The 23,689-nt window shown below is 40.2% G+C and overlaps 2 protein-coding genes across 5 annotated transcripts in view; one reads left to right on the forward strand and one right to left on the reverse strand.

Annotated features, from left to right (window-relative positions):
- The first annotated feature begins 1,779 nt into the window (after positions 1 to 1,779).
- dnajc25 (DnaJ (Hsp40) homolog, subfamily C, member 25) lies at positions 1,780 to 6,919 on the forward strand. The gene is made up of 5 exons (XM_005944405.3): positions 1,780 to 2,184; positions 4,363 to 4,515; positions 4,596 to 4,966; positions 5,054 to 5,153; positions 6,014 to 6,919. Exons 1-5 carry the CDS (start codon positions 1,795 to 1,797, stop codon positions 6,134 to 6,136), a joined length of 1,137 nt encoding a protein of 378 aa, XP_005944467.1. The 5' UTR covers positions 1,780 to 1,794; the 3' UTR covers positions 6,137 to 6,919.
- Positions 6,920 to 8,676: 1,757 nt separating this feature from the next.
- LOC102305249 (spindlin-1) overlaps positions 8,677 to 23,689 on the reverse strand; it is a 25,043-nt gene continuing 10,030 nt past the window's right edge. For 2 of the 4 annotated variants that reach the window (XM_005944400.3, XM_042212617.1), the window contains exons 2-8: positions 21,989 to 22,092; positions 19,308 to 19,403; positions 16,306 to 16,354; positions 16,061 to 16,196; positions 15,108 to 15,225; positions 14,766 to 14,999; positions 8,677 to 13,244 (exon numbers count right to left, since the gene is read on the reverse strand). In XM_005944400.3, coding sequence (XP_005944462.1) covers positions 13,045 to 13,244; positions 14,766 to 14,999; positions 15,108 to 15,225; positions 16,061 to 16,196; positions 16,306 to 16,354; positions 19,308 to 19,347 — 777 coding nt within the window. In that variant the 5' untranslated portion in view covers positions 19,348 to 19,403; positions 21,989 to 22,092 and the 3' untranslated portion in view covers positions 8,677 to 13,044. The remainder of the gene's footprint in view (positions 13,245 to 14,765; positions 15,000 to 15,107; positions 15,226 to 16,060; positions 16,197 to 16,305; positions 16,355 to 19,307; positions 19,404 to 21,988; positions 22,093 to 23,689) is intronic. The other 2 variants (XM_005944402.3, XM_042212618.1) reach the window with 1 other exon arrangement.

The following is a 23,689-nucleotide window of genomic DNA, read 5'->3' on the forward strand; positions in this document are numbered from 1 at the left end:
TCTACATGGAAAGCACACTCAAAACTGGATCGCAACAAATTGGCGCTTTCGAGAGTACGTTTGGTGATATTAACGCCATGTGATTCAGCTAATAACACAAGGATTTCATCAGTTGTGAAGCCACACTGAAAATAATCAGCGATTTCTGCATTCATGACTGGCTGTAATACTGGTAGCTTAGCTGTAGCATTTGTAGCTGAGGGCTTCAGCTTCCGGGTAACAATCAAATGATGAACTCGAAATTTCGAATTAATAACTCAAAATTTTGAGAAAAGTCAGTCAAAGTTTTGAGTTATTAACGTGAAATTTCAAGAAAAGTAAGTCGAAATTTTGAGAAAATAACTAGAAATTTTAAGTTATTTTAAAAAAATATATATTTTTTAAAAAGCATCCATGACTCAAAATTTCGAGTTTTGGATGCTTTTTTTTTTGTGGCAGAAACGGGCTTCCATACCTCCATACTAGCAGATCATGAAAATCATATGAAAGATTAAAACAGCAGAAGTAACATTTATCATCATTTTAAAAGGAGATTTAAAAAATGACTAAAATAAGAGGGGGAAACTGGGAAAGCTTTAAAAGAGTTGATATCTGTGTGAAGCTTTATCTGAACTGCTTCACTGCAACTGTTAAATCAACCACCAGAAGGCGACGGGAAGCCTGTCGCTTGATGCCGCGTCATCGTTCAGTCTCAATTCAAAGATTATTCACGATAGAAGACGGATCACTCCGATCATTTATTTAATTATTTTTCAACTTTCTCTTTATAGATTTTGTCGTTTTAAAACTGTAATTGCAGTAAGTTATTTCCTATAAATATTTAGAAGTTAATGTGTGACCCAAATGTTGAACACATCTGCATTTTTCTGTGGGAAACAGTCTTGGAATATCTGAGTAACTAGAATAAAGAAAGTGATCTTTATCACAAGTAAGTGGGGAATTTTCAGTCATCATGGCCGGCGTCAACAGAGGCAGCCAAACACTAAATCTATGTGAGTGGAACATAATTAACTACAGAAACAAGAGCAATGCACCAGTAATATCACACTGATTAAGAGCCTGTAGTGTGCACTACTCTAGAAAAGAAATTCACAGCATGTGACAATAAACTTCTTCTTCTTTTTTTTTCCTGATCCATCAAACCTTTCACCAGAATGTTCCCTGAATAGTCTTGTCAATGCCACCATGCTTTTGATGAGATGTTAAGGCAAAATTACATGTATTGTTTATTTATTTGTGCTAAATCTGACTGCAAAGTAGGCTATAATTTGGTTAGGCCAGCCACTGTAGATCTGAAACATTTTATGATATGCTGCACCTCAGGGGCTGAAAAAAATATCTTGTATCCTGCAGTTTTATCAGTTATAAAAACAATAAAAAGGGATTCCATGTGAAATAAAGATACACATCATCCACACAAGAGCGTCAACAAATTCATCTTTGGATATTTGTTTCACAAATAATAATTTCACTGTAATTTCACTCAGTATTTTCACCTGGAAATCCATGACGTACCAGCAGCAGTTGACAGTCCCAGAACCATTAAACTATGAGGTTTATGAAGATGACAAAGTGTTGTAGCTACTTAACAAAAAAAGGGAAGAAAAAAACAGTATTTCATATATTTGTGCATTTTAATTTAGAGAACTGGAACATTAAAGGCTGGAACCGAAAAATAAAACCAATAAAAAACAAAAAATAAAAACTTAAATGAACTAATCAAAGAAATGAAGGAGGCTTCATCTTTCTACCAAACGATCTTCGATTGTCATCCTTCCGCTCCGGCTCGTTTTGATGTCGTCAGCAGTAAGCGACGGGACAGCAGGCAGGCAGACGGCAGAGATGGCTGCTCCCGGGGAGCGGAGCGGTGGCGGACGGAGCACCGGCTGTCCGCGGGCGGTGAAGTCGTGGTGGCGCCTCGCGGTGCTTCTCCTCTCCGTGTCCTCCCTGCCGGCGGTCTCGGCGTTGGTGGAGGGTCTGTACTGTGGGAAGGAGGTGTGCTACGACGTGCTCGGTGTCACTCGGGAGACCTCCAAGTCGGATATCGCCCGGGCTTACCGTCAACTGGCCCGGCGGTACCACCCGGACCGGTTCAGGCCGGGGGAGCCGGGCTTGGAGGGGGAGACCCAGGAATCTGCACACACCAAGTTCCTGCTCATCGCGACCGCGTACGAGACGTTAAAGGTTCGTCCGAGAGTGTGGGAAGTTTGAAAGCTTTACAGTGTTTTTTTGTTTTGTTTTTAAATTTCCTCATAAAAGTTTCATTTGTTTTAATATCCACCCGGAAACTATTTGTGCCACCATGTCTACTTGATCCAATCTTGTATTACCTCAAACTGTGCTGCAGGTTTAATTCTTCACTGCTCTGATAGTCCTAAAATAGACATGAAGTCAGCTTGTGCTTCCGATCCTGTAATATATCCTCTGATATTTGACCATCTTAATAGCGCTCCACTATTTTTAAGTTATTTTTATTTCCATATTTGTAACCTTGAACTTTTCTAGAGTAACCTTGCATGATTCATACTCCAAAAACTGGGCCTTTGTGCTGGTCAGTTCATCCTGTAAGCAAAGAGCTGTCTCTTTAAGGCCATTTGTCCAAAAAGCTAACTTTCCTCTGATTGGCCAGCTTCCAGAAGTCTGCAGAGGGGTAGAGACGTGTGCTTTAGAGTTGGGATATATTCAAACCTATAAGCAGAAGTTTCCCTTTTAAACCCATTACAAAAACATGTTTAAACAAAATAAATCTTTAAAACATGACAGGTTTTAAAGTAATAACGTGGTAAAAAGCTTCAGACAGTTGGGCAACGAGCACAAACAAATTAAATGCATGCATGCAAGCACTGATATTTTCTGATAACAGATTTTATCAAAACTGGGGCTTACAGAGGTCGTCTTTGAGTATTCTGAGTGTCAGACTCTGTATTTCTTGTATTCTGGTGAATTTTTGTGCAGCAGTTTGTACAGATTTATGCATCCATGTACAAATTTATGAAAAATATATTTCTTTAGGTAAAGGAAAACACAAAAATTAGACACCACTTGTCAAATTAAAGAAAAAAAATAAGTATAATGCAGGCATTCTGTCATTTTCACGTCAATGAGTCACATGAACATGAATATTGTTTACTTTTCTCATTAAATATTATCAGAGCTGACACATGCATAAACATGATGTATTTCATAGCTGATTTACACCCATGTTCAAAACTTTAAAAGTTGCCGCACATACGTGTATTTTTAGGACTCATGTTCATCTTGACTTTGTTATTAATAAGTTGTGAGCTGAAAGGCCTGACATTTCATCATCCGGCTGTTCATTTTATTGGTAGTTACTATAGAGATAAAGTACTTAATCTTAAATTCAACACCTTTGTCATTTACATTCAACCAGAGTCTAGAGTTACAGGTAAAGTTTAATAATCACAATCAATTGCATAAAGTTCAGTAAAAAAAAAAGAAGAAAAAAATAGAATAAAATAAAATGTGTTGAACAGTTTAAAATTATTTCTGTAGTTGACCTCAGTGTTGCTTTTAACGAAAAATGTAATTCTTTAAGAACTAATCATTTGTTCCATGTTATACTCTATCCACTGGCGTATGCTCTATTGCCAAAAGTCCCGCATCCAATTCATTGAATTCAAGTGTTTCAGTTGTTGCCATGTCAGTGGATGTTGAGGCGGACAGTTCAGAGAGATCAACAACTTACTGTAGCATCAAACGCTGCAGACCTTCAAACTTCATGTGGTCTTCAGATTAACTCATGAACAGTGTGTAGAGAACTTCATGGAATAGGTTTCCATGGCTGAGCAGCCTCATCCAAGCCTAACATCACCCAGCATGATGCAAACCATGGGATGCAAGTGAAAGGGACCCTCAATGCTTCAGCGCTGACTTCGCACCAGTGCATAAAGCAAGGTTGATGTGGAAGAACTTGACTGCCCCTCGCAGAGTCCAGACCTCCACCTGACAAAACACTTTTGTGATGAATTAGTTGATTGTTACAGTAAATTTTTCAGTGCAGGAGAACTGGCTGATAAAGAGTTAGAAGGACGGATACTGTAGCTTTATTTTATTTGAAAGAAACACATTTAGTGTCCAGTGATCTGTCAGATTATAAAATTATAAAAGCAATTTCTGCCAGTTAATGTGCTCTAATATATGCTTTATATTGACTGACAGAAAAAATGAAATGCAGCATGAGAGGAGTAGGATGAGTGGAAACCAGTATTTGACTAAGAGCTTGTTAGCTCTCCTAAGACAGAAAACCAGTATTTTCCTCACTCCGGATTAACAAACTCAGTTCTCATAGGTGTTTTAATTCTTGGAGGAATTAAAACCTGGTGATCTTTGTGTGTGCAGGATGAGGACACGCGGCGGGACTACGACTACATGCTGGACCACCCTGAGGAGTACTACCAGCACTACTATGCCTACTACCGCCGACGGCTCGCTCCCAAAGTGGACGTCCGGGTCGTCGTCCTGGTCACCATTTGTGCCATCTCCATCTTCCAGGTAAGACCGCATACTGAGTAAGCCATGGTTTGCTGAACATCATCTGACTGATTTACAAACCTGTTCCCATCTCTCTGCAGTACTACAGCTGGCACAGCAGCTACAACGAGGCCATCAACTACCTGATGACCGTTCCCAAGTACCGCATCCAGGCCACGGAGATCGCCAAGCAGCAAGGCCTCCTCAACCGCACCAAGGAAAAAGGCAAGAACCGACGCTCCAAGGAGGAGATCCGGGAGCAGGAGGAAGAGGTGATCCGCGACATCATCAAAAACAAGATAGACATCAAAGGGGGTTACCAGAAGCCCAACCTGTCGGACATCCTACTGTGTCAGATCGTGCTCTTCCCGTACTACCTGACCTACTACGTGGCGTGGTACGTGTCCTGGGTGTACCGCTTCACCATCTGCAGAGAGGAGTATGGAGATGAGGAGAAGCTCTACATCATCAGGTCAGCTCAGGCTTAAGTGACAATATGAATGCCGGGATGAATGACATGAAACATGTTTAGAAGTTTCTCACCTTGCTTTATCCTCAGGAGGTACATGAAGCTGTCCCAGACTCAGTTTGACCGCCTGGAGGAAAGCACCAAGCGGACCTTCCTGGACAAACAGCTCTGGATCAAAGAAAACTTCGAGGTTGGTCGCAGTCAATTCTTTCTTTTGCTTCTTCCCTCCTACAGCCTCCTCCTTGGATATTCCTGGTACGTTTTTAGTGTCTTTGTCCTTACTTACTTCATGAATAAAAGCTAATCCAGCTCCATCCTTTAAAGGCAGCTGGTGTTAGTTTGACCACAGGTCTTTCAGGTGTTGCACAGACTTGCAGCTGGTGATGATGGACCTTGTCCTTTTCTGCAGCCTCAGTAAACTCTGCATAGCAGGGCCAGGTTCAGACTACAGTCAGCAGCTGCAGTCTAAGACAGTGGTGCTCTACATCCAAACTGTGAGATGAAAGATTTGAAACAGTTTAATGATATCAGGGAATCACCTGACAGAAAGGAATGGAACTAGCCAGACTGGACTTTCAAAGTAAAGGCCATTGCATACCGGTGATTGGGCAGATTATTCAGATCGTTGCAAATTCATCCAATAAAATTATGATGTCTGTGTGAGTGTCTTTTACGTGTCTGATGTGTAAATACCTTAAGAGTGTGGCAGCTTTCCAGAAGTCAGTCATGTTGTTGTCGTGTAGTCAGCATCTTTCAGCAGTTACTCCTGACCAGTCAGAAACAAACCTACCTGTAGCTCCTGCTTCGAGCTTCACCTCGTTTGCCCGTGCAGAATTCTTAGACCCAATAGCTGTGATGGGAAGAGCTTTGGTACAGCCTTATGGTTTCAGATACTGCGTCCTCTGTCAATATATTAGCCCTTCGAGGATCCTAGTGGGACATTTTGTGCCATTCCGTTTTTTATTTTTATCCTATTTTCGCTGTGCTGAATTAATTTAGCGAATATTTGTTCAGTTCCATACATTATCTTAAAATGTCTTTGTCTTTCAGGTGTACAGAAAAGAGCAGGAGGAGGAGATGAAGGTGAAGATGGCAACCGACACGAGGATGAAGCGGTACCGCCGCTGGATGAAGAACGAGGGGCCGGGCCGGCTCACCTTCATCGACGACTGAGCGGCACAGAAAGCATCCTCGATGACAGACACGCCTGCCTCGGTGCCAACACACACACAGAGGGTCGCCGCGCTGTGTGAGAAACGTACCTGTACAGAAAGATTATATAGCAGAGATATTTTCATAGCATTCGGACCTCTGACAGGACGACGGAGGGAATGAACTGTGAGCTGAAGCTTGAGATTTTCAGTAATTTTTTTATATCATGGCTATTTTTAATTATGTTTTTGTTTTCCAAACTAAGTAGAGGGAAGTTTAATAATGATTCAGTAATTTTTTTTATTAGTATTTTTGGTTTTCTCCTGCTGGTAAAAACACATTGAGTGACTTTTGGAGCCTGAGGTGTTATTAAGTGATTTTCTGTTGGATGAATAACCAGGCGGCTGCTGGTTATTATACCAAAGTGTCCTTTGGTAAGACAGCGACGGTTAGAAACATCAATCAGAAGCTGTTTGAGCGCATAAGAAACAGCTTCAGTACGTTATTTCTTCCAGGGCTTTTCTGTCTCTGATGTGCTGCTGAAGCTTTTTTTATCTGAAGAAAATGAGACGTGGTGTTTTGGTATACATTTGTGTAAATGGAAACCAAAGTCACAGCTGCGGTTTCACAACAGCTGATCTTTGTCACTCGCTGACTCTTTTTATCATCATCGCTCTCCTCAGAAGTTCAGGTGGCTGCTTACTGTTTACTGCATTTCAGAGGTTGATTTTACTGTGTTATTTATTGTTTCCACGTTTTGTTTTTTTCAGTGGCAAAGCGAAATTAAAGTCACTCTGAAATTAACCTGCCCTGTGGTTTTTGGTGTATGAACACAAGTTTTCTGAGAGCTAATCAAACACTGCAAGGAGAATGCATAAAATTGTCATGCTATATTCAGATACATCTCTACTCTGTTTGACTCATCATGAGTTAAAGAGTGTCTGGTTATTTTAAGTAATTTGTGGTTAATGAAGTTGCTTCATTAACCACAAATTCAGTTCAAGTCATGCTGGCTTGCTTTCTTTTTCAAACTTTAACGGAAACACTTGTTTCCTCTTTCACATGTCAGAGGGGTGGAGCTTTAAACCCTCAAGCCTGAAGTAAAGCAGCTGCTGTTTAATAGAAGTACCAGAACTGCAGTTCCTCTAATGTCCACTGGAGGCTGGCTCCAAAAGTGAGTGAGTCCACAGTTAAAACAAACATGTTTATAACCTGATACTAAAAAAAACTGTTCTGAAATTAATTTCTGCCTTGAAAACAACAGCATGATTGGTTGGATATGTAGTACTAATTAGCACTGCCACCGCATACCAAGGACGAGTCCTGATTCAAACCTCAGCTACTTGTTAACCCAGATATAATTATCAGTCAATGTCAGGCATTTGGTCATGGTGAAGACAAGGTGCTGAAGTTCAAATCGAGCATCAGAGTGATGAAGAGAGGTGATTTACCTGACTTGCATCTTTGTTGGTGTCACACAGGCTGTCTGAATATATCAGAAGCTGCTGACCTGCTGGGATTTTCCCCCAAAAACATCTCCAAGGTTTACAGAGAACGGTCAGAAAAACAGAAAATATCGAGCGGTTAAAAATGTCTTCTTGATACCAGAAACCAGAAGATAATGGCAACTCAAACAACCACTCATTACAACCATGGTATGCAGAAGAGCATCTCTGGACTACAGCAGCTGAAGACCACACTGGGTGCCACTCCTGTCACCAAAGAACAGGAAACTTTGGCATAAAAAACTTAAACATGGATCCATTCTGCCTTGTATCAACAGTTAAGGCTGGTGTTAGTGCTGTGATGGTGATGTTTTCTTGGTACACTTTGGGCCCATTAGTACAGACTGAGCATTATCTAAACACCACAGCCTGCTTGAGTGTTATTACTGACCAGATCTATCCCTTAATGATCCCAGTTACTGGATTCTGGAATATGACATATAGCTCTGTGTACTCAAGTAGAGCACCTTTGGGTGGAAAAGGAGATTCACACCATGGCTGTTTAGCAGTCATGTGACACCATCATGTCAATATGGACAAATTTCTGAGGAAGGTTTCCAGCACTTTGCTGAATCTGCCATGAAGAATTAAGACAATTCTGGAGGCAAGTGGGCTTCGATCCAGTACTTGCAAGGTGTACTATAAGTTTATGGTGAGCATATAAATTAATATTTTAATATCCTTCACAGACCTCCATATAATGCGAAAACTAAAACAACCAGTTAAAGCTTTAAAACAAAAAACTAAACTGATCTAAAATCAGAAACTGAGAAGAAAACTATAACATCTCTTGTGACTTACCAAGCTTCACGAACCATTCTGTGTTCAATCTGAAGAGCTAGACTATTTGATGTTTCAGAGTGAAAAATATAAAATAAAATCATTTAAAAATATATGAAATGGCGATGTGGCTCTCTGGGTAAACAGTGCTCTGCTTTTGTTTGAACTATAATTAAATCACACGGGAGCATGTGAGCACTACAACTTCATTGCTCAGTCTGAGCTCTAAATCACCGGAAAATGAACGATGGTAGAAAGAAGACGACGCACACCGTGTCAGGTTTTCCATTAACAATAAAAATTATTAACATACATTTTTTTAAACATACAAAAACAAACAATACAAGGCAAAAGGATGATAGAAGGCCCATGTCATTTCAACATTAACCACAATAATCTGGTATCATAATAAGAGCAAAAATGAACCAACATAACCTGGCTGGGAGTCGAGTCTTAGCAACGACGCGTTATTTAGTTAACTGATTAAAATAGTGCCAGCTGAGATGATCACAATCATACTTCTTTTTCAATGAAAAACAAAACAGATACACAAGTGCAGAGACTTACAGACCTCACAGAGGGTCTGTCTTCTTTTTTCTTTTTTTAAAGAACGGTTATAATAATAATAAGAGCTTTAATCTGCCTTTGCAACTAACTACATTACAGGAAGTACACACACTGAAGGCTTCACAAAGAAAAACTGTTCTGTACATCGATTCAGCCAAAGCATCCAAGCACATTTCCACCGTCACAAACAGCCTGAACAGTGCAATCAAGTCAGCTGGCTGCCCTCGTGTTTGGAGTTCACTGGCTTTGACAGCAGCCTGTAGGAGATCCCAGTTTATCCCACAAATGTAGACGAATGACAAAACACTGACTCAGAACAGACTCAAGTATTTTAAAAAGAACCTATTATGTTGTTTTGTTTTGTTTTTTTTCCCCATCACAGGTGTACACCTACAATTCAGCACCAAACTGCACAGACTATCAGACGCACAGACGCTCACGGAGCAGCTGGCAGAAGGTCAAATCCTGAGAAACCACCTCAGGATTTGACTCTGGAGTGACTCAGTCTGATTTTGGGAGGTTTTCGTGTGTGTGTGTGTGTGTGTGTGTGTGTGTGTGTGTGTGTGTGTGTGTGTGTGGGAAGTGACTCTCTCCCAATTAGTGGGCAGTTGCCATGGCAACAGAAACATGAACGCCAACAGCAGTAGTAAATAAACTGCAAACCGTTACAGTCAGCCTGGATTGTTTAAGATAATATCATATGTGCATTTGTGATGCAATAAAAATGCTATTTTTAAATACTGATTATGATCATTATCAGTTCAGTAGTGTTATATTGTGGCACTTATCAAAACCATTATTGTTTATAAATCTGAGGCAAAAGTTTAAACTTCAGACTGCTTTAAACTCAGTTTTTTTTTCTACTCTTGGCTCTGCATGAAGTCAGAGAGAGTGGATATCCCTAATATGGTCATCTGACAACAGAAGCTCCAACCACCTGTATAGGGAGAGTGGCAATTCAGAACAAAAGGGGAGGAGCTAAAACTGTTTGTTTCAGATAAGCAGAGTTGATTATTATTATGCTTTATTTTAAGCTTTCAATTATTTTATTGAATCTGTATGTTATGGAATTAGCTTATGAGTTTCATAATTTCTTACTATGCTATTGTTGCTCAGTTTTTCTTTTCCCATGCTAAAATTCACAGCCTGTACAGAGGTTTGGCAAGAACCAGCACATCCTCGTGGAGGGAAATCTGCAGTATAAATGATGTTTGCTTGCTTTTTAGGGATTATTTTATAATTTTGAATCACACAAAGTGACTCCAGTAGCAATAAACAGAATAGGTTCCCTTTAACTTAAGTTCAAATAAGTACAATAAACAGTAGTTTTTAGAAAACCTTCAGTCTGGAGTAAATCCAAATAAAATAAAAAGTACATCTGTGACAAAACAAATTCAAACCTTCACTGGCTGTTAATCTCTTTATATACTAAACACGACCAACTGTGTCCTCTCTTACTGCATACATGCTGTGAAGCAGACCGGATCACCTCGTGAGCACCCACAGAAGCTCTTTCCAAGACGTCCAGGAGAAGATCCGATCTGCCCACGAAGAGTCTGTGATCTTTTGGTTTGTGTGTAAATACAAACTGGGATATTTTCAGTTATAATGTTATCAAGCCAAACATGGAAGTGAACCGGATTTAGGCTCCCAGCGCTCTTGACAGAAGTTTCAGGTCTCACCAATGGTTTCAAGGTTGGAAACATGACTGTAGCGCTACAGCAAATCTGTCTGTCCTTGTGCGTTCTAGTGACTTCAAAAGTCCAACACACAATACAAAGTGTCCAGGAAGCATTCTTCATGCCTCCATCCTTTCAGGTTTAAGGAGCATTAAGTCAGGCTTTCTGCTCTCAAAGTCTGTTTTTCCATGAATAGTGACACAGCCAGGTGTTTGCCTGCTATCCATGACAAGTTTTTTTTTTTTTGTTGTTGTTTTTTGTTGTTTTTTTTAAACAAACTCCAAAAGGACAGAAAGGGCTTTGGCCATGGTTCAGTTTCGTTTTCTCGGCCCCATTTTTCCTTTTTTTTTTGACGACTTAGAAAAGACAACACGAGAGTAAATCCAAAGGCTTTAGTGAAATCACGAGAAAAAACAGAAAACAAAAAGCAATCATCTTTAACATCAAACAACTTCACGACAAGAAGGGGGGATTTTGGCAAAGACGAAAGCAAAAAAAGAACAAAAACAAAAAACTTTTTTTCTTTTCTTTTTTTTAAAGTCACAGTTTGGAATTGCTGGAGATTTTTTTTAAACATGGGGTCTGTGTGAGTAGCACACAATGTGATGAAAATAAGCTTGGTTTTCTCTGTACAAGAGCCAAACAAAAAATGTAGTTTTTCCTTCATCCAATCAGATGGGCCACAAATTGGCGTTTAGGATATTTCCAAAGGTCATTTTGATGTTTTCAACAGTTCCTTTTTCAGAGAGATGTCACCAAACCACCCGGCTTGGATGAAGTTTGGGCCAACAGTTTCCAGGGCTTTACAAAGTCCAGCTTTGACATTAAACTGTCAAAATGGAACCAGTTTGTTTCACTTCCTGTCTTGTGAAGTTCTGTTGTATGGAAGCCCATTTGTACCAAGAAAAAAATGACCATTTAAATACAACAAAAACTAACCAACAATAAAAGCCTTGCTTAGTCAGACTTATGAAACATGACCCTGTTTTAAAGTCAAAGATTTTATCTCACTGAGCAAGGATTGTATATCATTAGTTTAAATATTAGCTAGCAAGTCAAAGTATTATTTAATCTGATCTTAAAATGAAATACTGTTTACTTAGTTCAACATCAACATAATAAGTGAATACTTTTTGGCTTTGTTTGTAAAAGTTTGTAATATTAAATAAAACTGATGTCGGAAATGAATCTAAAAAAATAGTCAAGATTCTGATTTTTTTTTTTCCTATCATTTTCTTTGAACAACTAAACTAACTAACTAAACTTGTAAAATTGTGAAAATGATTGGATGTTTGTGGACGTATTTGCTGAATTAACCCCTGGGAACAACCAGCATTTCTGGCTGTCATGTTCTAAATCACTGTCAGACAATCCTCACTTGCTTTGCTCTGTTTACCTTCGTTACTGGCCAACAGAGCCTGAACTACAAATTCTGCATATTCACACAGAAATGCGAATGTATGAATTCATGATTCAGTGACGCGTATACCAAACGGCGCATCTAGCTACCCTTCAAAACTATCTGATTATTCGGATTTAGGGCGTCATAATTTTTACTTAGAAATATTGTAATACTGCCTTTAGCATGAGTATTTTTTAATCATGGCAGAAATGAGCTTCCATACATGGTAATGCTAGGCAGATGGAGAAGTTATCGTCAACACTGAGATGTGGCGTCTGAGTCCAAACACCAACTCCTCCTTCATCGTGACTAGAAATGTTCCAGTCCAAGAATCCTTCTTCTGCTTTATCATCTTCATCATAATCATCATCTTCATCTTCTAGTCTGTTTGATTTGTTGATTTCTAGTCAAGTCCCTTCCAACAACCGGCTTCAGGCTACATTTCTTCACTGGGAGTCTGCTTGTTTTTCTGTGGCCAGGTGAGCTTCAGTAGAAAACATGACACAGAAATCTTTCCAGAAGAATCTCTAAATGCTCAAGCAAAAAAAGAGATGACTACTATTGATCTATTCACAAGATCGCTGTTTAGTACAAAAAAAAAAAAAAAAAAGGAAGCCTCGTCTTGAATCTAATCCATGTTGTATTATTTTCTAATCTAAAATTGATCTTTTACATAACTTTCTTTTTTTCCAGAAATGTAATACAGGGCTTCAAAAGCTTTTAGACCTATTAAAAGGTAACTTTTTCCTATTATTTTAAGGGTTTAAAGAAGGCGTTTTTTTCCATTTTAAACCTTCCTGCAGAGAAACAAGTTGACTCGCAAAAACAGCCTTTGTTCTAATTTCCCGCTGTGAAAAATCTTCTTTTCAGTCTTTATTTTCATCTTTGATGGTCCGAAGAACAAGTCCGGGTTAAATGCTTCAGATGTCTTGACGTGTGCTGCATTTTCTTTCCATCTCACTGGGTTTGGGTGGGCTTCAGGAAATCCACAGAGTCTTACGAAGTTTTGACCAGGTCATACACATAAATGAGGAAGTCATCATCAAACTTGATGAAGTAGACGGACGGCTTGGCCTCTACCTGGTGGATGACCATGCCTGTTCGTTTGCCGCCGTCCTCTTTGGCGTACTCGACCTGTTTACCCACCAGACTGTCCACCACCTCGCCTGGCTCCCTCTCTGTTGGGACGCTGTCATCTGCAGGAGAAAGTGAGACAGGTGCTAAAACAGATGTGTTTGTTTGTTTTCTTAAATAGGTAAAAATGTTACAGATTCACCAACATGTTTGCATTTTAAGGTTTTAGCCCATTTTGCAATGTTGAGGTTGCACCCATAACTCACAGTTTATCGTTTTTAAATCGGTCCTAACACTGAGACAGAAAGTACTGTTCCGCTTTAAAGACCTACAAACTCCCGCTAATAGGGGTGGACATGAAGTCTATTTGGACATTTATTTTTGCACTTAGTTTTACTTTTTCTCCATCTGCTGTATAGTTTCATTTCTATGGGCTTTTTATTCTCACTTACTCTTTGGGTCAGGTTTAGGCCGGGCTCTATGGAAGGCCTGATAGTGACTCATTATGTTCCTTTGTGTGTTTCTCTATCCATGTGCCAATCCTTTTACTGCATTGGCAGTGTATTTGGGATCATTGCTTTTCAGATGGTATTGCATGGTGATTCAAAATCTAATGGTATTTGTCTGGATTCATGATTCCATAATGTCCAGTTACACACCGTGACAGAGGCTCCACCATGCTTTACATGGCTCACTGTTGTACCTCTCCCAACCTCCTCTGTACACACTGACAATAAGTTGAACCAAAATATTTCAAATTTAGATTCATCACTCCGCCAGAGTTGTTGCAACTGATTTTCAGTTCAGTTGTTGTGTAATGTGTCTCCCCGTTTCCCTTCAGTAAGAATGGCTTCTTGACAGCCATCCTTCCACTTAAATCAATTCTGATGAGGCTTCAGTAAACAATAGATGAAACACCTGAAGCTCCAGATATATCTCTAACATCATGTGTCAGGTCTTTGCTGGATTTTATTCCTCAAGGACATGATGTTCAGTTACTGTTTATCTTGTGTCTAGTCTTTTTCAGATATTTGAAGAAGTTTCCAATGTCAAAAGAAAACCTGAAAGATTTCCAAAAAGCCTCATGATGAAGAACTACTGCTGAAAACCGCTTTTTCAAAAATCAAAAGAAAGTCTGCCTCCTTAAAAGCCATGTAGTTAAAAATAATAAATAAATAAATTAGGGTTGAAGCAAGACTTCTGCACAGTACTGTGCTTGGTTAGGTTACTGTTAGGGGTAAATCTGACTCTTTACACAAGTAATCCTTCAAGATTACTTTACAAAAATTAGTTGTACGCAAGCAGCTTTGATAAAAGTGCATTTTTTCTACAGTCCATGAATAAGAACAGCATGAATGGGGATGGACAATTTCTCCCAAAAGCCAATTGCTGCCCAACAACTGCAGCTAACCAATGTATATATAATGCATGGAGGTGAGACTGTGCAGCACAACTTTTAGACGAAATTAAAAGCAGAAATATTAGAAAATATAAAATAGTTCATTTAGAATACGATCCTTACCACATAGAAAGCACATCAACTTTCATTTTGTTTAAACAGAAAATGGCCTTTAATGTGGACAACATATGCAAATATGATCCAAATGCTCGGCAGAGTCTCTTTAAAAATTAATTTCACTCACTAGAGTCGGGCATGATGCGCAGGTCTCCTTCTTTGTAGTCGTCCAGCAGCTGGTACATGTACAGGACAGGGTCTTTCTCGTAGGTGATGTAGAACCAGCTGGTCATGATGGGAGCCCGGGCCAGCACCATACCCCTCCACTCCTCCTTCGGACCCTCCTCCGTCTCAAACATGTGCTCCACCGCTTTACCTATCATGGCGTCGGCCAGGTTGACGTCTGTCAGACGGGACTTAGCTGATGGGGTCAAAATGAAATCACGACTCATGTTACTTGTTTACATGTCTGCTGTGTCCTTTAGACGAAGAAGAAAAATAAAAGGGTTTAAATTATGTTCAGCCTTACCAAGTCTGTCAGGGAGCACTTCCAGTCCCTGAACCCTCTCATCTTTATGAAGCTCCAAACCATAAACACAGTCAAATCCATCATACTTTATCAGATAGAGAGACGGGTTCACAGGCACCTGTGGGACACAAATACCCAATTTTTGTGCTTGTGTCCACACAACCTCATAAATTAATGCAACAGTAACATCATAATAATATTTAATAATATGACAGCAACAGAAAAATTAAGGCCAAGTGCCTAAAACTGCAGTTTTTAAAATAGTTTACTAATTAATTATGTAAGTTAGGAAATGCTTTACCACTCTGTTGAGCTTTACCTTAAGTCAGGTATAGGCAACTCCAGGCCTCAAGGGTCCATGTCCTGCAGGTTTTAGATGTGCCCTTAATGCAACACAGCTGATTCAAAGGGCTAAATTAGCTCCTCAGCATGTCTTGAAGTTCTCCAGAGGCCTGGTAATGAACTAATCATTTGATTCAGGTGTGTTGACCCAGGGTGAGATCTAAAACCTGCAGGACACTGGCCCTTGAGGCCTGGATTTGCCCACCCCTGTCTTAAGTAATTCAAGTCACTGAAATACACCTCTCTATAGGGTGTGTAGTTTCTGTCTCGCAGTTACCTCAGAAGTAAGTAGCAACAATAAATAACAAACAGACCACCCATTAGTGTGCTCTAGTGCTGGTGAGTGAAATCCAAGTATTTCATTTGCAGGCATCTCTCTGTGCAATGCTAACCAAGCAAGCCAGCATTAGCTCCAGTTAAGGTCAATTCTGGCTATCAAAAAAAATAACATGGCAGCTGCCAAAACGTTAACACTGAAGCTTCAAAAGTGGTGGTATCAGAGTGGTCACATTGTTCTTTTATATCTTTAACACAGAAGAAAGTGAGCTCAGGTGTATACAGACAGAATGGAGTGACATATGATTGGACAGTTTATAGAAACCTTTGGTTACCTGGTCGAGTACAGTTCCTTTCCAGATCACATGTCCTCCTCCTTCCTTCCAGACGTGTTGGATCCGGCAGCCAACGATGTTGCGTCGAGGCTGCGACAGGACTTTGGTGGGCGGGCCGAGGCTGCTCTTATGCTTCCTTTATGCAAAACAATACAATCAATGCTCCCTGCCCTTAAAAAGTTGCACACGAGAGCAAATATTCAGGCCGGATAAAAATAAATGAGCCGCAGCACGTCTTTACTCACTTGTGCGGGTTCTTTTTCTTCATCATATTGGCAGAAACACCTGCATGCCCTGAGGAGAAACACACGATACAGATCATTTACCAAACGGCAGCTTCCTGCTCATATAAAATGGTGATGGTTTTATGTGTTCCAGCCTATTTACTCCAAGTCCTGGATATTTCCTGTTACTGCTCGCCTTTATTAGAGACATTTGAATTAAGGTGGAAAAACGCCCAGGCACTGACTCACATACTGCTGCATCACTTTGTAACAAACAGCACGTCTTCTGATGTAGACTCGGGAAGCCACAGTTATTACCAGCTCTGAGCATTCATCAACCTCCTCTGAAAGAAAACTGGTGTTTCTGCTCTAATGCTTTTAAAACTGGACAAAAAAACAACAACAACAAAATCGCATTCGATTAGAACTGAACCATCCAAAGACTGCATTTATAGCCAGAAGAGGGCAAACCAACAAAACAAAAGGCATATCTATCTGTAGGGCTGTTCGATATAACGATATATATCAGATGACGATCTAAAAACACTATCGTTTCATTTTACGCTATCGTTTGTTTCGTGGTGTCACAAAATAAACTGTTTACGGCAATATTTTTTTCACCGTTTTGATGGTCACTGTAGTGGCTATAATAATTTCTTAAAGTTCTCTCTTTCTCTTATATTTTATATAACCACACTACGGACGGACAAGCACCTGTTTTTATGCGTTGTCGTTAGCAACAACAACGGTAGCACCATCGCGTGTCCGCTTGTTTATGTTCCACATAAACCTTTCACAATAAAGCTCAAGATCCTGTTGAGACTTTTCAAAAGAAACTGAATCACGTGAAAGAGCAGATTATTTACGGATGAGAAGTAAAAAAGAGCCGCCAGGTGCTAAAAAATAAACCTTAGACTCAAACGTTAGAACAGGCTTTTCCCCGCAGCACGCCGTGTAATAAATACTCACAAAGAAAACGGCGGCCGTTACAACTTATGTCTAAAAATTTATCGTTTCATGCGTCGGTTAAAACACTCGACTCCAGCTACATGACGTGCAGCTGGAAACACTTCCCGCAAGTCGAGCTGCCCGAGATTCACAGAATTTACAGAAAATGTTACATTTTTGTGACGATAGATGTCTTAATATCGGGATAGGAGATTTTGGTCATATCGCACAGCCCTATCTGTAAAGGTGTATTTTTTTATTTTGTTTTTGAAAACTGAGATTTTCTGTTTTCGTTTTTTTTTTTCCCTCCATATCTCCATTCACATGTAAACACTAAAAACAAAATGTTGGCCAATCAGAAGTCTAGAAGCCTGGGAGGGAAAGAGTAAACAGGGTTTTGTACCCTCACAAAACCTTAAGTACTAACGAAAAGTTTTTGTTTTTCTGGAAAGGCAGCTAATTAGGTGTTACTTTTCAAGTGCCTTCATCATTTCAAATATTAATAACTAAAGACAGTATTTTGAGTGTTGTGTGGACTCACAACTTAGGAAAGAGCAAAATGCATACAGCATACATAGATTGTATTATTTTATTCAAAACCAGTCCGAAGTTCACTCTGACGCCTCTGTCTTTCTAACTAGAGGGGCAGTAACTGCGTGTGTGTATGTAAGCGTGTGAAACTGCAGATAGTAAGATTAACAGCAACAGTATTTTGTTTATGTCTGCCATTGAAGAAATTCATCTCATGTAAACAATTACGCGCACGCTGTGACGTGAAAAACGGTGCACACCTTTGACATTGTGTGACTGAATCTCCGTATTCCTCGTCCACACGTAAACGCAAAAACAGTTTTTGAAAATCTCCAGCCTGGCAGGAGTTTTTAAAAAATTCTGTTTTCAGTGACCCAAAATGGCATTTACGTATAGAAAAGTCTGCGTTTTCAAAAATACCCGTGTACGTGTGGACGTAGCCTAAAGAAGAAAATGTGATGATCACTCATGTTCAGCTGATAGCGCTCCACCTTTGTTCCCTAATTTAAGTAGGCTAGATTCCTAAACTGCTTTTACATGGTAAAGTCTTTGCTAACCCTTCAACACTGCTGTTTCAAACTGTGATATGATGTCACATCAAAGCTTGCCACCGGGTCGTTTCTTCACAGATTCTTTCTAGATACTTCGCCTTCCTCCCACAATCCAAAATTATGCATCTTATATCACTGAGCGAATCTAGACTGGCCATTGCAGTGGATTTGACAGTGTGTGGTTGTCAACATCTCTCTGTTAGCACTGTGACTGGCAGCTTACTACTCTGCCGTCTGCCCTGTGTAAGTTTTGACCCCCCCCTCAACCTCAAGACGGATAAATAGTTAAGAAACTGGAAAGACGGATGAAGTTTATAATTCATTTAAAATATTCACCTGCTCTAATTTGAGTCTCATATACAGTCCAAACTGAATATTTAGGCTCAGCCTGTGTTCTTCAGTGGCTACATTAGCCTTTAATTTGTGAACGCTGAGACATTTAAACACAGTGACCAAAGCTTAGGGCTTCAAAAGTAAACACTTGGTTATGTTGGACTCTCTCTTTGCAGCAAGTTTCAAGGAGATTTTAAATGAATGAACCCTCTGAGATCCAAACACGCCTAACCCAAAGAGGCGTGTTATAGTTTCTGTGAGTCTCTAAGTTTCATGAACTTCATCATTTCACAGTGAGTTCACCGTCATGCACTTCTGCATGACGGTGAACTCACTGCATGACTGTCAATTTCTTTGTGGCTGTGTGGCCCACAGAGACTTTGTACCACAGTGCAGCAGCAATGCATGCACCACTCAGGCTGACTTCATTAAAAGTACAACAGGAATTTCTACTCATCACTGCTGCTTGCAGTTGTCAGTATCTCTAAGTCACCACTACAACCATCTTTGGATTTGAATGACAGGTCTTACGAGGTATGATTAAGACTGGTCAACTATCTGTATTCCTTTCTAACACACTGGACTTGACTGGAAATGCAACAGAAAACAAACACTATTTCTGTGCAGCAGTGTGTGTCGGGGCAGTGAGGGCGTCCTGACCTGTATCAGCTGTGTCTCTGTGTCCCGGAGTGTTCTTCATTCATCTGGAGGCAGGGGGGCAGCCAGGCTGCCCGGCCACACCGCTACAGCTCAAACCTGCCAAGGACAAAAAAGGAAAAAAATTTAAAACAAAAAAACAAAAAACACAGAGGAGTTATTATCTGTGACTTTACTGACATCTAGTGGTGGAAAATGTTTGTACATGATCAACAAAACATGATGTCAGAGCCTTTCTGTTTTGGGAATTTTCCATTCAAACAGGTCCAACACAAGTAGAGCTTGGTGGGGCACAAAGACCAGATGCAGGGGGGGAACTCAACAACTCTGACCCCATTTAACTGCTTAAACATTTTAATACTAAATATAATACTCCTTGATCAGGCTGTGCCAACTACTATTGCCTGTATAATACATGCACATATCTTTACATACATAGAACATGTTGGTATCAAATATTATGTGCACTGGGAGGAAGAGGTGAAGTGACATTTTTATACTGAACTTTTTCCTTCAGCTCAAATCACTATACACTTCATCCAATCACACACCCACTCGCACACAGCCTCAGTCTTTTCTTCCTTCCTTAAGCTCTTTATCCATATATGGTGCACACACTTACACCTAGAGGCTCGGCACCTTGATACCGTGACTGTTTTCATTTGTATTGTTCACGGAAGACAAAATGGTTAATAAGCACACAATTATGCAACCAGATCCCAGACGTAAGAATCAGAAAGATGATGGGACACAACTAAAGTATTCTTACATGTGAAGCTGAGGATGAGGGTGGTCCAAATCTATGAAATAACATCCCACTTTCTACTAAATAGAAACTTCAAATCACCAATATGATTGGTGACAAGCTTTATTAAATTGGGGTTTCATTTCCTTAGGATTAAGAGAGATTTTTCTGTCAAATGTCAGAAATGACAAAAAAAAAACACTAATTTCTGTTACCGTATTTCCCGGACTACAGAGCGCACCTGAATATTAGCCGCACAAGCTAAAATCAGGGGAAAATCCTGTTTTGTACATACATTAGCCGCACCTGACTAAAAGCCGCAGGTGTTTCAATGTTGACTTATCATATGTAAGAGAATATGCACAAAGGGAATTGTCATGAAAGAGATGGCTGTTTGGAGACACATCACTTTTATTAATATTTTGAAAAACAAGTTATGGGTACATATTTGCATAACTTTTTAGGTATATGTACAAGTAGCGGTAATTACAAGTGCGAAACATGTACTGTGCTTCATAAATGAGTAACAAATGTAGTACATAACAATAACCTGCAGCACACCAGAAAAATAGATTCGGACTACCTTTTAGGCTCAGGTGCAGTGACACGGCTTTAACAAGAAGAAAAGTCAGTCATTCACCACCATCTTCCTCTTCTTCCTGCACACTGAAACCACCAAAGTCCTCTCCTCCAGTGTCAGATATGAACAGGCTCAGGATGGCTTCGTCATCCACTCTCAGCTTCTTTCATTTCTTGTCACTTACAAAACCAAAGAAATCCTCGTTGTCAGTGTCAGAGTCGAACACCCTCTGAAGGGCCGTGGCGGTGTCCTCTCCATCATGCAGCAGTCCAGCCCTTCGAAATCCGTTGGTGATCGTGGATGTTTTCACACTTTTCCACGCTGTCAGAATCCACCGGTGGAGTTGAGCATAACTTGCTTTTCGCAAGTTTATCGCCGCTCGTCATCCACGACTCCCGCTGAACGCGTAGCGTTAATTTGAAGTTTGTTTTTCACGCTACTTGAACGGCACTATGTTGCGTGGCGGATGGACACGTGACCAACATACCACTCTTGAACCCAGATACTGTGTGTCTGATCACATGCCCTTCCGCCAGGCAACGTAGTGCCGTACAACAGCGGAACAAACAAAACAAATCGTCTTACGATATGTCGAAAATCATGGACAATCCATAGAAAAGCCGCACCTGACTAAAAGCCGCAGGGTTCAAAGCTTGTGCAAAAAGTAGCGGCTTATAGCCCGACAATTACGGTATATACTGTAAGATTAACTTGTTGTCTTTGCTGGATGTCAGCCAGTTTTACAGTCCTGTGAAAAACTAAATTCACCCTAAGTGCTTGCATAGGAATTAGGAGGGTAAGTAGCATCAAGGTGTTGTTAATCAAAAACAGAATGGTCCAAAACTGGATATTTTGTGAGTTTTCTGGTCTGGAGCACTCAAGTGTGCACAGGAACAAATCAACAATAAAATGGCCGAAAAAGAATCGAGGTGATGCAATGGCCCAGTTAAAGTCCAGACCTCAACCTGACTGAAATGCTGTGGTGGGACCTTCAGAGAGCTGTGAAACAACAAATGCCTGCAAACATCAATAAACTGAAGCAACATCATAAGAAGTGTGGGTCAAAATTCCTCCACAAGAACATGAGGGACTGATAGTCAAACATTACTTCAGGTTACTCCTGCTAAAGGTGAGTCTACAAGCCTCTGAATCACAGGACGCACTTGGTTTTTCACAGAGCTGCAGAGAGTCCTGTGGAAACTTTCTTTCACACACGACTGAATGTGCATCATCAATCCACAAAGACCCAACAAAAAATTAGTGTTATAATTATCATCACATAATGGCTTTAAAATTACACCAATTTTATCTAAAAGTAGAGACAAACTGAGGCGGTTAATGAGGCTGCGCAGTGGTTACCCGGTCTGCAGTATTCAGCACAGTTGATGAGCGGTTCAGCAGGTCGCTTTCTAGGACCTGGAGCTCGTTTTCCTCAACCCTCTTCAGCAAAACCAGATTCAAACCTGTGACAGAAATCATTTCATTAAACAATTATTCAGCACCGATGGCTTTCTTGCATTAACTCAGAAAATAACCCTAAATGTTTTTGATGTTACAGTAAATGACATGTGTCATAATGAAGTTCCATGCTGTGATCACATCACAATAACATCTTCATATTTAAATTCTCTCTCTGTTAAGGTCTGACAGATCGACCAGTAAATTGACGGCGTTGCCTTCGGGCTCGGCTCTTAGTTTACCACAACAGACCCAACAACATCTGCATGACTGCAGAATATCGCGAATAAAAACAAATAACAAAGTAGAAAAACCTTAAAAAGTGAAATCTAGACAAAATATGGAAGATTACATTCAGGCAAAAGCATCGGGACACACCCAAGAGCCAGAGCTGACCCACGAACAATCTCAATACCGCCTTCAAAGAAAAATAAACAGCCACAAAACCCTAAAATATTAAATAAAAAGAAGCATGTCAATGGATCTTGACTTACATGATTATAGTAAGTCGGCACTTCAAACTAATTTTCTGTGATAAACTGTGACAATTTTACTTAAACACGTAATTAAAATCCACCAGTGAAAGCTTTGTAAATTTGGTAGTTACTAGAAGTCTTCCATTTGACAGCCATCTTCAAAGCACACTTGTTCCCTCAGATTTTATTGATTTATAGCAAATTCCAGGTGAGGGACAGGATATTCAGAACAGGTTTAAGGGACAGAGAGATGAATCTGCCATCCAAACTGAGCATCGGCCCTGAACTCTGATCGCAGGTTGCAATATTTATCAGACCCTCTTAACTTTGTTTTATTCATCAGACGGGAGCTTGAACCAACACACAAACTCGGTTTCTGCCAGAACAACCAGTCGGTGGATAAGCGCCTTGCTCACAGACATGCCTAAATTAGACACGGCACGCCGCCTGACTGTCAAACACTTGAAGATGACGAAAGATCGTGAAATCTGTAGTCAATATCCTGATCTGAAAATTGACAACACAAGTGCTCATTTATCCACCATCAGGCGGGAACTGGTCAAATCAGTAATTAGAATTAAGACCTACCTCTATACATGCACTACAAAAGCTTTTCCTTGAATATTACATATTTTTTCCTAACTGGCAACAGGCCACGCTGCACCTTGTATCTCACGTTGGAAAAGAGAGAGCAGGTTTCATGTCCTGAACATGAGACTTCAATTATTAATCAGTGGAGCCTGGGAGGAAGGCCTGCAGTGTATTATTTAACTGTATGCGGGTTGTTACGCATCACATCTGACCCCCTAACTGCTCACTGTCTGCTGTGCTCAAGACTTCAAACCTACACCTTCAAGACTTGCCCCGACTGAACTCCACTGCCATCTTCCCAACAACGTGGGAAATCTCTGTACGTCTGTCCATCCCTCGCTTCTTCATCGATCTTGACAACAATTTTTCAAATCTACTTCAGGCCTGGTGGTTGAGCTGCAAAATAACTGGTTGTGACTAGAGCTGGGCGATATGAGATTTTTTCATAACACGATATGTTTTTTTCATTTCAGGCGATAACGATATCTATCACGATATAAGCCAAATAACTATATTTGTAAGATTTAAATGTGCC

The sequence above is a fragment of the Haplochromis burtoni genome, unplaced genomic scaffold (assembly GCF_018398535.1).
Source record: "Haplochromis burtoni strain Fernald_Lab_line unplaced genomic scaffold, NCSU_Asbu1 Contig_382, whole genome shotgun sequence".
Taxonomy (NCBI): domain Eukaryota; kingdom Metazoa; phylum Chordata; class Actinopteri; order Cichliformes; family Cichlidae; genus Haplochromis; species Haplochromis burtoni.

Bases quoted from the DNA above. Each gene is read 5' to 3' on its own strand.
- dnajc25 (XM_005944405.3), top strand. From the start codon at position 1,795: ATGTCGTCAGCAGTAAGCGACGGGACAGCAGGCAGGCAGACGGCAGAG. The intron at 4,516-4,595 runs GTAAGACCGCAT...ATCTCTCTGCAG, and splicing joins GTGCCATCTCCATCTTCCAG to TACTACAGCTGGCACAGCAG. The intron at 4,967-5,053 runs GTCAGCTCAGGC...CTTTATCCTCAG, and splicing joins GAGAAGCTCTACATCATCAG to GAGGTACATGAAGCTGTCCC.